The 17,187-nt window shown below is 41.0% G+C and overlaps 1 protein-coding gene and 1 long non-coding RNA gene across 2 annotated transcripts; both read right to left on the bottom strand.

The window, feature by feature from the left end:
* Positions 1–5,928: 5,928 nt before the first annotated feature.
* Positions 5,929–10,505, bottom strand: LOC144586560 (uncharacterized). Its single transcript, XR_013541442.1, has 2 exons — positions 10,259–10,505; positions 5,929–9,668 (listed from the first exon to the last, which is right to left on the bottom strand). It is a non-coding gene; the product is annotated as an uncharacterized LOC144586560 (long non-coding RNA).
* A 4,238-nt stretch (positions 10,506–14,743) lies between these two features.
* Positions 14,744–15,451, bottom strand: LOC110077377 (interferon beta). The gene has a single exon (XM_078384089.1). The coding sequence runs from the start codon at positions 15,449–15,451 to the stop codon at positions 14,744–14,746; it is 708 nt and encodes a 235-aa protein (XP_078240215.1).
* Positions 15,452–17,187: the final 1,736 nt, after the last annotated feature.

Raw genomic sequence — 17,187 nt, 5'->3', positions numbered from 1 at the left:
AACATCGCAATGCGATCGCATTAGCAATCCCATAAATAGATCGCTATGCGGATTTGTCGTTAAACGGTGCACTCGTTATGCGAGGCACCACTGTAGCATAAGCAAGGTGCAGGTGCCTTCTCAAATGAAAATCAGCAACCCTATGCAGTATGAACAGTTTCAACAGCCTCTGTTGATAGCCTCTGGAGAGGAGTGGAAAGAAAAGATAATCAAATCTTTTCCCCCACTTTGTTGCCCTCAATGTGCTTAAAAACTCATTAGGATTAAATCCATATCTGTATCTTTAAAAACTTCCAATTACATTACTACCATGGTTGTACGTTACCAAAATCTGCTTCCTCCACTTGATTTGACACATTGTTTTCCTTTTTGAGTTGCATTATGTGCTTTTTGGATTGCTTTCCTTTTGATGTTTTAGGAGAAAAACTAGCTCAGCCAGCAAAATGGAGTTTTCCTGAAATTGGTTTCACTTTTGTGTCCTCATGCTGCACTACTCCACTGGGTGGCTCCTACCATTTTAAAAGGGGTGTGGTTCTTTCGTGTGTGTTTGTGTTTTAATGTCTAAAAATAAACATTTTACTGCATCTGAAACAGAGCCAGGAAAAACAAATTAATTAAACTGAAAAGGCTTTTCTCCCTTTGAATCAGGGGCAGTAAAATCCCCGTCAGTCTCAGCAGAGTACAAAACCGAGTTGCACATCAGTGTTTGGTTTTGTCTTTCAAGAAATAAATCCACAAGTATGTAGCTACTAAGGAAAACTCTGCAATCACAGAGAAGAATTCAAGTTTCAAGTTTATTTAGGTTTAGTAACCCATCATACACTGTGTCAACTTTTAGAGTTTGAAAATACATTAAAACAAAAAGCTGCCACATCTACAACACAATTTTTGCAAAGACTGCTCAAGAGTAATTAAGGTAGTTTTAAGGTAGCCAAGAAAGCTAAATATTTATTTCAATAGCCATTTTTGCAAGAATTTCTCTCTTTCTATTGCATTTTTTGACAGTAAAAGAAGGTATGGGATGGTGTATCAAGTTCTAAAGGGACAGCCACAGTAATGTTGGTCTGGGGGGGGTACCTTGAGAAATCATCCGCTCATCTGAGCAGATCGTAGCGCAGTGCAGTGAGCGCTCCTATATGACCGTCTTAGCTTTGAAGCTGTCCGTATATTAAGATAAAGAGGAGGAACTAATTGGGTAGAATATTAAATCTCCAGGTGAAGTGAGCAACATTTCCACCCAGCATCCTCTTGAAGGGTGCTCTAGTCTTAACCATTTTTTTCCATAAGTACAGTAGTCTTCACCTTCTCTCATTTAGGTCTTTTCTTTGATTTAGTGAAGAAATCAAAACTGTTCTGCTACATTTTGAAACTAGGTGTCTTTATATATGCACATATGTACACACCCAATTTAATCAACTGATAAATAAAGATCCTGTGGTGCTGCTTATTCATGACATGTCTGCTACCCCCAAGTGAGGCGTAATTCTTGGTGTGTTACTTGGTAACAGAGCAGACACAAAAGAATGTCTCAAAGGAGGCTTCCACACAGCTGTCTCCTGTCGCGAAAAGTGGGGAACTTCAGAGAAGCTGATGGTTGTTCTGGGTTTTTCGGGCTCTTTGGCCGTGTTCTGAAGGTTGTTCTTCCTGACGTTTCGCCAGTCTCTCTTCCATCTTTTCTTCTTTTCCTCAACAGATTTCTTTCTGATGTGAAAGTAGCATGATGATCAAACAAGAAAATTTGGGATGGCACTGCAGAAAACTTTGTGTCAATTAACTTAATCAGGTTAGGGTCTCCAGCATAAGCATATTTATTATCCATTCATTTATTTAATGTACACTTCACCTCCCTCCTAAGAGGGACCTAAGATGGTTTGCAATGAATTTTTCAAAATCAAATAGAAGAACAATTGTAAATACAATAAAGAACATTATTAGAGTACAATAATCCATCCATCCATCCATCCATCCATCCATCCATCCATCCATCCATCCATCCATCCATCCATCCATCCATCCATCCATCCATCCATCCATCTATTTATTTATTTATTTATTTATTTATTTATTTATTTATTTATTTATTTATTTATTTATTAAATAACAGCCAGTATATGTAGCAATTCCCTTATTAAAAGCCTACCTAAAAAGAAATGTCTGTGCCTGCTTGTGGAAGGGCAGCAGGGAAGGGGCTGGTCTTGTCTCCAGTGGAAGGCAATCCCATAACCTGAGAGCAACCACCAAAAAGACCCTCTCCTGTGCCTACATCAGGTGTGCCTGTGAGAGTAGTGAGACCAAGAGAAGGGATCCCCTGAAGATTTTAAACCCTCGTGAGATTCATATGGGGTGATATGGTTCTTTACAATTGGAGGTGGACTTAAATCGACTCTTAGTTCAAACTATACATATCATTGGTAAGCCTAATTCTTCCTGACAAGCCCCTGTCACTTGAAATGAAGAAGGACATTGTGTCCATCTATGGCAAGAACGCTGGTTATTACCATACCAGTGCTGGCAGTGGGGTTGCAGGGCTGTTGCAAAGGGCAGAACCGTTAGCCCAGACACCGTTAACTCCTGCTTCATTGGGGGGGGGGTGTTCACTTATGGACACCCTGAAGAACTTTGGTCCCACATGATGTTTGGGACCAGAACTTGATCAAGATTATTTTTCCGAGGGAGTAGCTGGGGTTATAATTCCCAAAATTCCTTGCCTGTATGATCGCTTGTGACATTGGCCATAGTAGTGTAAAAGTAACATTTCCAAGCTCTGTGTAGGACCACTTCTCCCACTATCCTTTACCAGTGACCATGGAGGGTGGGGTTTCCAGTAGTGGAGTTCCAAAACAGCCAGAATACCATAGGTTGTCATCCCTGGCCTATAACAAGCGGTTGGAGAAGAGTGTCCCACCCAAACCTAGCTGTTTTCTTAGAAGGACAATGAAGCAAACTTTGCTTGCAAGATTGGAAAGGATCCCAGTCCATAGGATGAGAACACACTGCACTGGCAAACAATGAATATAGTTTTGGCAGATGCTACCACAAGAGAGCAGTCTGCACACTTTCATGTGGTTTCCCTGCTTTGTTATGGTGTTTTACAAGATGACTCAGGCAATGCTTCTTTTAGAATAAAGTTATTAACAATCTGCCAGAGGGCAAAACCACTAAACCTGAGTTAGATGACATCATTTCTGTTTGCGTCCTGTCAGCACCAACATCTGGCTTTTGTAAGTTTCTTGGTCTGTTCTGTTGATTATGTCTATCCAGGGCTTCCTTTTTTCTCTTTCACTTTTTAATTGTTAGACCATGACTGCAGGCTGGCATTCTGGAATTTCCGTTGTTTGAGGGAATTTGTCCCTCCCCCTTCCAATGAAAAAAAGACAATCAAACAACTTTTACTAAAGTTAGCAGCGAAGTAAAGCACAGCATGACATGTGAACTATGTACTTTGCACTGTTTTGGCTCTGTGGGGAGCCCTGTTCAGGCATCATATCTGAAAGCATGGAAATGTGGTGAGGACATGGAGATGTGCATTAACCCTCTCCCCCCCCCATGAGAAGTCAGTCAGACCTTTGCAGTCTCAGTACAACGGTCTGAAGACATTTTGTAAGCACATTTGGCTGAACCAATGACAAAAACTCCCAAGACTGGCAGCTCCAACAACGCAGGGTTCCCACAGGAGCTCTGTATTGCATTTACCTGAATGTGCTCTAAACTTGCAGTGATCCCCAACCTTGGGCCTCCAGATGTTCTTGGACTACAACTCCCAGAAGCCTTCATCACCACTTTCGCTAGCTAGGATTTCTGGAAGTTGAAGTCCAAGAACATCTGGAGGCCCAAGGTTGGGGACCACTGCTCTAAAGCTCTTCTTCAGACTCTCACAGTCTGAAGTGTGGGACTGGGCTTCCATGGATGTCCCTGTCCCCACCATAAATATATCCCTTTTTATACTTTCAGATATATTGCCTGAATAGGACTGAGAAGTAAAATCAAAATCTGATTCTGCAAATGAATGCCATATTAAATGAGAAAGGCTAGAAGTAAGCTCTAATTATTTATAATTAACTCTGTTTTGTTATTCAAACATTTATACTAGGAAAGTTCATTGAGAGGTAATGGCGCTAATGATCTTAGACATTTGGTTTCCTTTTCTGTGCCATGTGGAGCCAAGCAGAAGAATGTGGCTGCCATTGAATGCTTTTGGTTGACTTTCCAGGTGAATTTTGATCACTTTCAGAACTTCTTGTCTTGGCTTACTCCTGAATTAGCCAGTCTTTTTTTTTTTTTTTAAACAACTTTTGTAATATGTAAAACGGATGTTCTGCATTTGTTGTTTTTTCTAAGTTAGACAGACATATAAGGAAATTGTTTTGGAAATGCTTTGGTAGTATGCCATTTGATAATTTTTTAAGTAAACACATCAGAACACAAAAGGTGAACACATATCTGAAAATATAGAACTTTATTCTCTCTATTGAATTATTGAAAAAAAATTCTGGGTTATGAATGTACCCACAATTCAAAAAACCAGGAAATGGTCCAATAGCCCTGCACAATATTGTGTCCACATTGCCAACAGGAAAAAGGATGCCAAGCTTTACAAAGCAAAAGGCAACCTGGGTGTTGACAACACCAATGGCAGCAGTCAAGATGGTCTACAGTTGAAGTCCCCAACCCCTGGTCCGTGGGCTGTGGTCTTGACAGGACTGGGCTGTGGAGACAGATCTCCTGGGCCCCCACATGTACACCCCAGGCATGCACACAAGCATGTGCAACCCGCCCCACATATGCACGGTACTCCACCCACCTGTGCATGTGTGCAATGAGTGCCCCACCCACCCCATGTGTACAGGCACCCTGCCCACCCATGCATACATGCATGGGTGCCCCGCCCCCCCACACGGACGTTGCCACCCACCAACCAGTCCATGGTTTGGAAAAGGTTGGGGACCACTGGTCTACAGGATACCCTCTTGTGGTCACTACCCTTCACAAAGTGACACCTGCAAAGGTAAATCCCAGAAGCTGGCTCCTTTTTTCATCAGTTAACTGCTTCTCACACAAACACAAAGCAATTGTCAGAGCTGCTTTTCAACAAGTGTGAATGGTTTTTGAAGAACAGAATTTCCTGTTTCTTCAAAATGGGAGTTTAAATATATATATGCTACCCACAAATTCAGTTTTAAAAATCCCTCATATAGAAGTACCTAGTGGTAGAGGAGAAGTGAGGGAGAAGACTGATGCGAGGACAGCTCAAATGTGGCTGTACTCCCTCTGTGCCAAAATATTTACAAGGGCTGTTTTGGACTTACTGAAATGCTGAAGCAAAGGTGTGAGTTAGGGACAACACATACAGTGGAGAAATATACCCACCCTTTAAGCTATCAGTTAAACTAATGTTACCATGCCCACTCTGCCAAATGCAGAGTGGAAAGCTATATTCCAATTTCATATCTGTTTCTTTGAGTTAGGCAAGATGAGGAAGAAAAGCTGTACTGGACCAAAACTTCTATGGATATCCTGTGTACATGTTTTCCAAAATATATCCCTTTGCTCTTTGAAATTTTTAAAAAGGAAGAGGTTGGAGTTAGCAAAGAATGTCACAGGAAAGCAAGGTAAAAATCATGGATAGCATGTGAAAGGAAGATAGAGAAATAAGACAGGAATTTGGTGCTGGTAGAGATACTGAAGACAGCCAGAAAAGCAGAAAAGTAGGTGCTCAATTAAGTCAAGCCTGAACTCTCACTTGAGCAAAAATGAGTAACCTGAGACTATCCTAATATGCACATATAATGGAAATACAGAAGTAACCAGAATAGACTATATTGCTAGGAAAATGGGGTAGACCAGTAGACAAAGAGGAAGATCTAAAATGAAATGGATTAACTCAGTGAAGGAACCACAGTTTGCAAGATCTGAGCAGAACTTAATGGAAAAGACATTATTGCTAGGAAGTGGGTGGGGGGAGCAGCAAGAGCAGCAAGAACAACCTAATGTGAGATGCTGTTGGTTTGCAGGATCTGAGCAGATCTCTTAATGATATGACATTTTGGAAGCCAGAAACTCATATAGAGCAAGAATGGTAGGGGGGAAGGGTTTTTTTTAAACCTCCCTTCTGTCTCCCTAATCTTCATACCAATGCTCTACCCTCACATTGCAGCAGTCCTTGGCTGATATTGCTGCTGTCCCTTTACTCGTAGGTAAGCTAGGTAAATTTACTCATGAGAACATTGGGCAAAACTTGCTTTGAGATCATCCCCAGCCACAAAGCAAAAAAACAACAACAATAATTTCACAGCTAAAATAAGTGAGCTGCTGAGTATAATTCTCTATTTTTAAAAAATATCTTTTTAAATACTTTCATGGAAAGAGTCAAAAGTTCAGTCCATTTAGAATATTGGCAAGTTGTAATAGAAATCTGGGAAACTCATAGTTTATCTTGCTTTAAAATCTCTACTTTGAAACTAGGGCCATAAATGGCTGAATTCCTTTGCAATTAAAAAAAGCAGCAGGCACTAACAATTTTCTTTCCAGGTATGTACATTTGGTCTTATCAATATAGTTGATGTATTTTAAAGCCGCCGGAGCTCCAGGTTGCCTGATTTTGTGCAAGATAAAACAGTGCAATTATTGTTTTAAAAAATCTTAACTCAAAAATCCTTTGCCAAACTTCTCCAAATTTGTCACAGAGCAAGAGCAGACTTTCTGCTACATCTATGCCAAATTTGCTGCTGATCTAAGATCCAGTTTAATGGTTGTTTGGGGCAATTTTTTTAGTTGGCTTAAGGAATGCTGCTGTGCACCAATGTGCACTCTTGAGCACTAATGATATAAGTAGTTCAAATATTAAAAGCAGGCCTGTCATTGCTTTTCCATTTTGGGGGGTGATTTCACATTTGCTCCTACCTATAGATTTGTGCATAAATGTTCCTTGGGAAATCAAGTAGAGCAATAATCATGAAACCAAATTCTACAGGTTAGACATGTATGCTTTATGTTTGCACATTTTGATAGCATATTTCAGGCTTGCTTTATTCTTTTTCTGGACCTAAATTTTTGTGAAGCAGTTTCAGGGACTTACATTGATCAAGACACCTCTATGCCTGCTCTTTTCACTCTAAGAAAACCTCTTAGAGTGCAAATACACTGAAAATCTGAATTGGAGTGATTCAGCTTTGTTGGCCTAGTGCTGAGAAAGCCACACAAAACCCACATTATAAAATTACAAGCACATGTCGTTGGAGGCAAAAAGGTCACACCTTTACTGGTTATAGTAGCTGTCCCTGGCCTATAATTGGGAATTGGATCCAGTGCATTGAAAGGCTCGAGTGCCCCCCAATGCCCATCACCAACTTCTGCCAGAAATGGCAGTGCTTTAGAGGCCATGTTGGTGTACACCAGACCATGACTCCCTGCCACCTGATGGTAGGAATGAGCCACTGGGCCTGCTAAGCTAGGCCAGATCATGGCCCTGTCCCAGCAACCCTTAAGGTGATTCCCTTAACAGCAAGCCTGAGAAGGCTCCAGTTTGCCACGCTCATATGACCTGGATCCAACCCCAATGCCCTGAATCATCCATAAAATTTTTATAATAAGATACGTAATACCATATCAAATGATCGACACCCCAAATCCCAGTCACCAACTTTAACTTGTACTACCAAACTACCACCATAAACATTTTAACCACCCAGAACTGAGTCATCAAGTAACCAAGCAGCTAACATTAACTTGTACCACCCTACCACCACCAGAAAACAAGGGAGTGGGGGAGAGAGAGAAAACTGGCAAGCTTGGAAACTGGCTGGAGAGGCTTCCGCATCATATGTTGGCTAGGCAGAGTGGAGTGAAACTTCCTGTATTATGGTCCACCTGCCCCAAATACTTTGGTTCAAACTTTTCTGTATTCTCGAGAGTTTCATGGCCGGGATGTGATGGTTGTTTTGCGGGCTGTTTGGCCTTGTTCTTGAGGTTTTTCTTCCTAAAGTTTTGCCAGTCTCTGTGGCCGGCATCTTCAGAGGACAGGAGTTAGAACTCTGTCTGTGTTCTGGTGTAGTGTGTGGGATAGTTGAGTATTTGTAGCTGTGGGATCAGCTTTTTGTTCCAGCTGAAGAGGAAAAAGAAAAAGAAAACAAACTGTGGAAGACACTTCAGAAATGCAAAAAAAGCAAAGCAGAAAGCAAGCAACCCATGCAAGACCCATCAGAAATGCAGAAAAAGCAAAGCAGAAAGCAAGCAACCCATGCAAGACCCATCAGAAATGCAAAAAAAGCAAAGCAGAAAGCAAGCAAACCCCCGCAAGACCCATCGGAAATGGGGGGAAAACAACAAACAACCCCCCCCCATCGCAAGCATAGAAACATAATCCCACCACCCAGCCCAAAACCACGCTGCAAAACCCACTCAAGACAGTTTTTAAAAAGCAGAAAGCAGTGCCTTACCTTACCAGGCAGTCCGAAGCCTCCTCCAATCACATTCACTCTAACCGTTGGGGCAAAGGAGCTACAAAGAAGCAGCCTCTTCGCCTACTAACGGCTAGCAATTTGAATTTCCCGCCATGCTGGTTAGGGGCTGATGAGCACTGTAAGCCATAAACACTGGCAGCTGCCCATTACTTGAGTATAAAGAATGCATTATTTCTGTTTGGCGTCACAGGAGAGCACGGCTACAACAGTAATACTGAGAGTGTCAAGGCTGAAAATTTGCCTGTTGTGGAATCGCTACATCTCTGCCAAATCTACAACACATTGCATCTGGGATGTATGGCAAGATACTAAGGATAGAACAAGTGCTAAAGATAGAACAAATGCTTGCAAATGTTCTCATTGTTAATGAAAAAGGATGTTGTGGTGTACTGAGACATCCCATAGAAAAAAAATTGTCAACTGTTTTGGGATTTTTCACAGGGGTGAAAAGCTAAATGATTTTTTCCCCATTAGCAGCAACATTAGCAAAAAAAGAGGGGGGGGGGGAATATGCATTATGTATTTTTTAAAAAACTCCTTGTTATCTGTGCAAAATATAAGGCTTTGTGTCCATGTCTAATTTCCCCTTTTTTACTGAAAGATATAAACTGCCATAAACCATCCATAGTTTTAGAGGTTTTTTAATAGGACATATTTAATATAGCATTTAAGTTCTAATGTTACTTATATCCAGGAAAGTAATATTAAATTACGACAGAAAATGAAGGACATTAAATGAAGGTTATAATGTTCAAATTCGTCACCTTATGGCCCTTAAGAATAGTATGCTGGAACTAGATTACGTTACATTCACTGAGCCTGCAGTTTCAGCCTCTACATTCATGGCCCTGAAGGTAGGACTTCAATGCAATTCTTGACAGAAAGGAGAGGAAATATAGAAAAATAGCTTTCCATTTTTACCTATTCTATTACACATTTGTCTTCTTTGGTTCGTTTCATTTTGTTTCATTTGGGGCTTTTATTTTCTATGGCTTTAGTGTAGCATGGTGTATTTCCAAATTTAAAAATGTTCTTTGGAACTTAAGGAAACAATTCAGTTAGTGATGAAATGTAAAGCAGCTGTTTCACTTCCTACTAATGTGTCACAGGAAGAATCCTGTGAGAGCGGAGCAGTTTGGGGCACGCTTCAAGTTCCCGTGTCATTCAGTTCTTCTTCCTGTATTACTGCATCAATGACTGTAGGTAAATCTGGAAAGAAGAAGACGAGTGATGACAATTCATGATGCAATCTGAAAATTTGCTCTCTCTTTTTGAAGTCTTTGGATATGGAATCTTTTGAATCACCAGCTCAAAGTTTTTTCATACTGAAAATTCAGAACATTGATTTATTCTTTGCTACAGATCTTTTACGATAGCCATGATGCACAAGCCAATTATTTGGGGTGAGAATTAATACAATACAATGTGCATTGATAAACATTGTAAACAATTTTTAAAAAAATTTTTAAAAGAGGAATGGATTTCCATAATTCAAACATCCAGTTTTCTAATTAATTTATTCTGTTCTCCAAATACAGCTCCATCCCTGTTAGGGCAAAACTAAAGGAGAGATCAGCTTCATAGATACAGTGGGGTCTTGACTTACAAACCACCCGACTTGTGAACAATTCGAGTTAGGAACCTGCCCTATAGGGAAAGTAAGGACTCGACATGCGAACTTCCCTCGAGTTATGAACAGGGGAAAAAGTCCCCCCTCCCTCCCCTTAGAGGCTTCTGGAGGGGGGAAAAGGGTCAGAAACTTAAAAATAAGTACTATACTGTTAAATAAAGTCACTTACCAGGCCTTGGTAGCCCCCAAACCACAGGAAAAAGAGCAGGAAAGAGCTAAAAGCCGACACCCAGAAAGAGCCTGGCAGCCATTTTGTGGTTTTCCCCGCTCCTCTCCCCGCCTAACAGCTGATCGGCTGGCTCTGAGCAGGCTTCAGGAGGCTTGCTCAGCACCTAAAAAGCCTGCCTGAGTGCCTTTGTGCTGAAAAAATCAGCACAACATGCTTTAAAACATTATTTAAAATTGGCTTCGTTTTTTTAAAAAAAGAGTTCTAAAGTGCTGCCTTCCCTGAACCTAAGGGGAAAAAAGAAACAAAATATCCCCCTCTAGTGGCAGAAGGCAGAATAGCAGCTTCCCATTAGTTTCTATGGACAGAAAAGAGCAGATACGGATTAAATGGTTTTCAATGCATTCATATGGGAAATGCAGATTCGACTTAAGAACTTTTCGACTTGAGAACCACCTTCCAATACGGATTAAGTTCTTAAGTCGAGACCTCACTGTACAAGACCATAAGGTATTTTTTCCTCCAGAGACACATTCTTTCAAAGTTCCTGTGCCTGAGAAATCAGTGTGCAAATGAGTCCCATGCTTACCTCCTGATGAACAATCAAAAAACAAAAGCAAACTAATCCATGACTAGTTGAACTGATAAATCTCACACAAATGAATTTATTTATTTATTTATTTATTTATTTATTTATTTATTTATTTATTTATTTATTTATTTATTTATTTATTTAACCTCTTAAGGAGGCTTTGTTTCTAATGAATCACCAGCTCAAATTTTCTAATGTTCTCTCTCTCTCTCTCTCTCTCTCTCTCTCTCTCTCTCACACACACACACACACACACACACACACACACACACACACAGAGAGAGAGAGAGATGTTTTGAGGCTTACCTACCCTTGCCACTCTGTTACCCTTTAACCTTTACCTGGATATGTGAGTCAGAACCTTCTCCATCCTTTCAAATCATGTGGCCTTTGAATACTATGTATGAGGAAACCTTCCTCTACCCTAAAGGATGCTCTAACTCTCCCAGAAACTACTTCAGCTACTTAGTTCGCTTCCTCCCTCCCTCCCCAGCAGAGAAAATATTTTCCTGATACAAGTGATACTCCTCCACCTACCAGTCCCTGTTCTTATTTTAAAAGATTAGATACACTGTTGGAAAGCTTTTGAACAGTAACTGCCCAGATGCTGGATCAGAACACCTCCCAGTACTAAATCAAAAGCTGTGGATTGCTGCCTCTCTCTATATGAATAAATCAAAGTCAAAGGGCAGAGAGTTTGGTGTTGATAAAGAAAAGTTTCCCCAGCCCCCTACAAATAAATACATTCCATTATTGCTCCTAGGGCACAACGGCTCATGTACTGGAATGGAGAGGCATCTCACCCCAACATTTCAAAGGGAGGTGTCCCCTGCCCCAGTCACAAGCCATCCTGGCCCAACTGTGCATTTGTGCAATCTGTCAACACAAGAGAAATGCCTATCCTTAACCTGATCAGTTCTTCTGAATAACCAAGCCTTCCTCCATGAAATGCTCCACACATCCAGAATGATGAAGGAGGGGTATCAGGCCACTGTTCCCCCTTTTCTACATTTTATTCTGAAGCCTTGAATAAGGCTGACATCACCCAAACGAAACATGTTGCTTCTCTGGAATGTTGCCTTTCCCCACTCATGGCCTCCTTTTCTTTGGGTCATCTGGATCTCCTCTTTGACCGAACCCCTCCCAAGTATCTGTTACAACAGTTTGATTTCTGCTTACAGAATGAACAATTGTGGTGAATCTAGTTGGGCTTTTTTTTTTTGTCCCCTGGGAATAGGCCGGGCTGAAGTCTCTGCATCATTGGTGGAGCTTCCACTGCTTCCCAGGGAGAATGCCAAAAGGTGCCCATTGTCTGAGTGGTGCTGTGTTCTGCTACCTTGGCTGCAATCTCGTGCCCTCACTCAAGATATGAAACACTTTAAGATATACCTAGGATTTAAAAAAAAAGTCATATCCACACTCTGGGTGCCATATATGTCCTCCATACCCACTCAGAATATACCCTATAGTCTGCAGAATCTCCAAAACTTCTGTTGAGACAGAAGTGTCCAGCTATTAATGGATGTACTGGCTAAAAAAATGCTCCAGGGTGCTTACCACAAGTGGGCCACATGTAGCCCAGAAGCTGCATGTGGCCCAAGTCTGTTTTTGTAGCTGCCACAGAGCTCCTTCAATGCTCTCTCTAAAGAAAAAAAACACAGGATTGGTGATTCTTGTACAAATCAGGTTGCTCTCCCTGCTGATTCATCCTTTGGAATCAAAACCAGAAGTGAACATCCAGATGCTTGTGCATTACATCTTTTATTTTATTTTTTTACTTTTCTCATAATTTCCTGCCCTTGCACAGGCTGCCATGGATTCCAGGTGTGAAACTACCCCCTTAAGGCCCCTGAATGTTACCCGCTCCAATGTGGGCCATTTCCAGGCAACTGCAAGCTGTGAACAAAGACACCAGCATCGTAGACTACTCACCTGATTCCTGCTTCTCTTTCACCCTTGAAGAAGCTGAGGCAGGGCACGGTCCTGGAGTGTTCATCTCATCTGCCTCAGCTGCTGCAACAGGAGCTGTAAGATTAATCAGTGCCTTAGCCCTCTTTGAGCCTCCAGTTTTATGTATGACAGAATCATTTCCTGTCCCTTTTCTATGACTGGCTCTTGAACCAACACCAACAGCTCTCCCAAATATTGATCATTACGATGGTGTGAAAATGCTGCTGCAACATCCGCCTGTCTCTGCATTTTGCAAGTCCCCATTGCCCAGAATTTAAAATTGTGCATCAATGCTTGCCTAGAACTATCCTTATCTACCACCGCAAAGTCATATACAGTTTCTTAACAGGAAACACATGGTCTGGGTATTCACTTGAATAATGGCTTGACCTGAAACCCTTTCCCATTGTCACCTGGGAAAAATGTGATACAATTTATGGCTGACACGGCCCACCAAGTTGTTTCTGATTTATAACCACCGTAAAAAAGCTTTTCAACATACATGACATATGAAACAAGTTAAGAGGGGATTTGAACCCAGATCTCTTGATTCCTAGTCAGGTACTATATCCACTACCCTACACTTGTTCTTGATCCAGTGTTGAATAGTGTTATATGGTTATGCAAAGATGGAAGTGAGAAATTAACATCGAACATGGGGAAAAGATTAAATGGGAGCTTTTCAGTAAGTACCCTACAATAACTCATGAAATAAGAGGAAATTTGTGCTTTATTTATTTTAAACATGGGGTGGCCAAAGAATCATCTATCCCACAATATCCCACAACCTATCCCTGGGTATTCAAGCTGAGCAATAAGCATCCTCCTTTGTTGATCACTGACGGAAGGACAAATTAAGTTCTAAACAGGACAGCCTAGAAACTGGGGGCACTGGAGAGAAAAAATGACTGAGCATTTAGCTTCCTGCAGCCTTTGAAAACTTTCTTCCCTACAGAACCACCTGTATGTCTTTTAAACATTCTGTTGCATTCATTCTCTCATTTTCTTTTTGAAGCAGGCTAACGTGAGGCAGCTGAGGGTGTGACTACCTGATTCCACCTGTAAGGAGGTGACTGAGCAGTTTGTTTCCCCATCCATCTGGTCCAACCCCTCTGAACCAGGGTTGTGAGTACAATAGGACCCCTGTATCCACTGGATCAGTATCTGCTGATTCACTTATCTACAATCTTAAAAATATTAAAAGAAAAATCATAGAAATAAATATTTCCAAAGATAACGTTAACAGAACTGGTCACTAGAAGGAACCAGAGTTAATCCTAAGTATAGTGTTTGCTATTAAAATAGCATTCTCTATAATCCATGTTTTCCAGCATCCGTGCAGGGCAGTGGGGTGGGCTTGGAACCTATTTTCTGCTGATACAGGGGTCCTACTGTATTTGCTTTTTCAGATGACAACTCCCATATAAATGCTGGTCACACTGGCTGGGAGATTCTGGAACTTCTTGTCCAAAGAATAGACTTTTTCCTGCTTTGTTCAAAATCTCTAAAACATAGCAACTGCACTGCTAGAGTCTTTTTGCCTCAGCTAGATGACCTCCTCCCCACATAACCAAACCAGCTGGCAAGAGAGATGAGGAGCCAGACTGGAATGCCTCATTCCACCATATTTTGCTCCCAATATGCTGTCTTTGTAGCTGACCTTGCTTCTCACCTTCACTTTTGGGTTGCGGGGGGGGGCGGGCAGAAGAAGGTAGTGGGTGACATTTGATGACCTGACCTAAATAAAAGAAACTACCTCTCCTATGAACATATATGTGACAAAATATGTTGCATATTTTGAATATGAAACTTATGTCTGTATATGATTTTGATGATGGAATTGTTATTCAAATGCTCTTCAGAAGGAGGAAGACATGAAGTCCAAGAAGATATTACAAGCCATAAATATTTCTGGTTGGAAGTGAGCCTAGTTTCAGTATACTTAATCAGTAGCTACAAAACTCATTTTCCTTTTTGGATGCCAAACAAAAGAGCTGTTTTAAAAAGTATACAGTACCTTCATTGGAGAGCCTTGTGATGAGTTGATTAATCACTATTAAACACTGTCTAACTTCCATTTGGACAATCTCCCAGGCACACAGGCCGTACTCTTTGTCTTTCAGGAGGACATTGATTCGTTCAAAGTATTTTTTCACTTTGTCTCTGATGTCCTGCATCCCTGTATTCAAGCAGGGCGCCAATTCCCCAATTGCCTGGTCTAACCCAAGCCTGAAAACAGTGACGGAATTCTCATCCCAAGGCAGCTGAGTGTGGTTTTCACTAAAGACGTAAATGATCTGCTGGAGGATTTCATCAATGGCCACCGTGGCGTTCTCCTTTTGGAACTCATAAATGCTTGGAAGACTCACATCATTGGGTTTGGATGAGAAGTTGATTATATCATCTACACATTGTAACGGAATGGTTGTTCCCATTTTTTTGCCCAGAAGTTCTAGATTGTCCATGTTGGCTTGCTGTAGCTTGCTGCGAAGTTGGCTGCAGCCCTGGGACAAGATTTCAGTGACAGAGAGCATCAGAAAGCAGATGTGCAAAAGCCAACCATTTGTGATCATGCTGGGAAGAGGAAACTGGTCCTTGTGACTGATGTCCTGGAATCTGTTACATCTTTGAACTCTGACTTTGTGTGTCATCATTTGGTTTATGACCTGCCAGTATTCTTATTTCCACTTTTCTCCAATGAGAAAAGATGGTATGGAATCAGTATTTGTGAGGTGGAATCAATATTTGAAGAACTAGCTTTTCTAGCATGAAAGTCACTCTCTGTTGCCAGCTAGCTCTGATCTTCTCAGATCTTCTCACATTGCAGCCAAAATTAGAGAAGGATGTCAGCCACAGGCTGTTTCATAAGAAACAACTTGAAATGGCCTTGTGTGGTTCTAGGGATGACACTTACGTGGCTGGCTCAGATACACATGTATATCACGTAGTTACTTCTTTCTTTAGCAACTGACAGTTTAGATCACTCCTCTTGGTTCTGTTTCTGAAATAGCAGGATTTTTCTGTCTATGGCAATTGATCTGTGATGACTGATTCCCATACAAGTACAATTGATACTGTAGACCCCACTTCATGAGACTGAGAATCCTGTAAAAGCAGGGTTCTGGATCATGTCTAGAGAATCTTATAGATAAACAGTTGTATCCATGGAAACCCCAAGCGATTGTTCACTCAACACATGTAGGCAGCCTATCTAGTTTCTAATGTACATTTCAAGTAGCTGTCTTACCAAAGTGTCTAAGGAGCTTAGTTTTATACACATGAATAACATAACATGGGAGGAGTCAGATGGTTATTTAAAACTTTTGGAAAGCCATGGTATATTTTGCTAATCAATGTGATAGCTTTCTATTCTTGCCTTCCTCAGGTAGCAATATTCTTATATTATGAAACCCCAGGAGAAAAATGGTCCTACAACAAAAAGTCCCAGTGTATCTCTGGTGTCCAGGTGTTTGTTACCCAACCAGAGTGGGAATTCAAGCAAGTGGCCAGTCCAACCAACCAACCAAACAACCAAACAACCAACCAAGCAGCCAATCTCTGATATGACCTGCTTCTTTTCTTTACAGTTCTAGTATTTCAATATTTTAAACGTATTTAAATATTCCAAAAATAACCAGGTGACCTGCATATAAGTAGTCTATGAAGATCTGAAGTGCAACAGAGTGCTAGAATTGGCCTCAGAGAAGGTCTGGGAGTGCCATTTGCACACATTGAATTTCATTGCAACCTGAAAGAGGAAGGGGATGTTTGACTCAAAAAAATCTAATCCAGCCTCAGATACAACTTTGACTTGTAATCTTAACAATAAGCTAAACTGCAGAACTCCCTCTTTCTCTATTCCTCCAACTTGCAGTTAGTGTAGATGACTGAGCAACATTGTAGAGCCGTTGTATATTATTTTCTGAGCCCAAGTTGCAAAGTGGGAATGAAAGAAAAAGCACTACAGGACTGTTGTCTGAACTATGTCATCATAGGGTTTTCAAGATATAAAATAGTCAGAAACAGTTTACCTATGCCACCTTCTGTGCAATATTGACAAGTGCTAGTCTGAGTCTCACTGTTACTGTCTATGAAAGACCCTCTACTTATGTTATCTTCCAGTACTACTACTACCCAGCTGCTGCCCTGCAGGAGTTTGTCCAGCCTCATCACCACTGGAACTGTCAATTTTCTTCTCTAATGCAACATGCATCTCATTCTGATGACTTAGCTTTGACCATTGGGTGACCATGTTAAGAATCTAAATTCATAAAGGAGTCTCCTCTTTTTATGGCATTGCTGTCTTTTAAAAGCAAATGTTAATATATAAACTAGAATAAAGCAAAATTTTCATAGTGCCAAAATATAATGCTGTGGCTAACGATGTCAT

The sequence above is a fragment of the Pogona vitticeps genome, chromosome 2 (assembly GCF_051106095.1).
Source record: "Pogona vitticeps strain Pit_001003342236 chromosome 2, PviZW2.1, whole genome shotgun sequence".
Lineage (NCBI taxonomy): Eukaryota > Metazoa > Chordata > Lepidosauria > Squamata > Agamidae > Pogona > Pogona vitticeps.
Note: the sequence above shows the minus strand (reverse complement) of the source record. Positions and strands in the feature narration are given on the sequence as shown.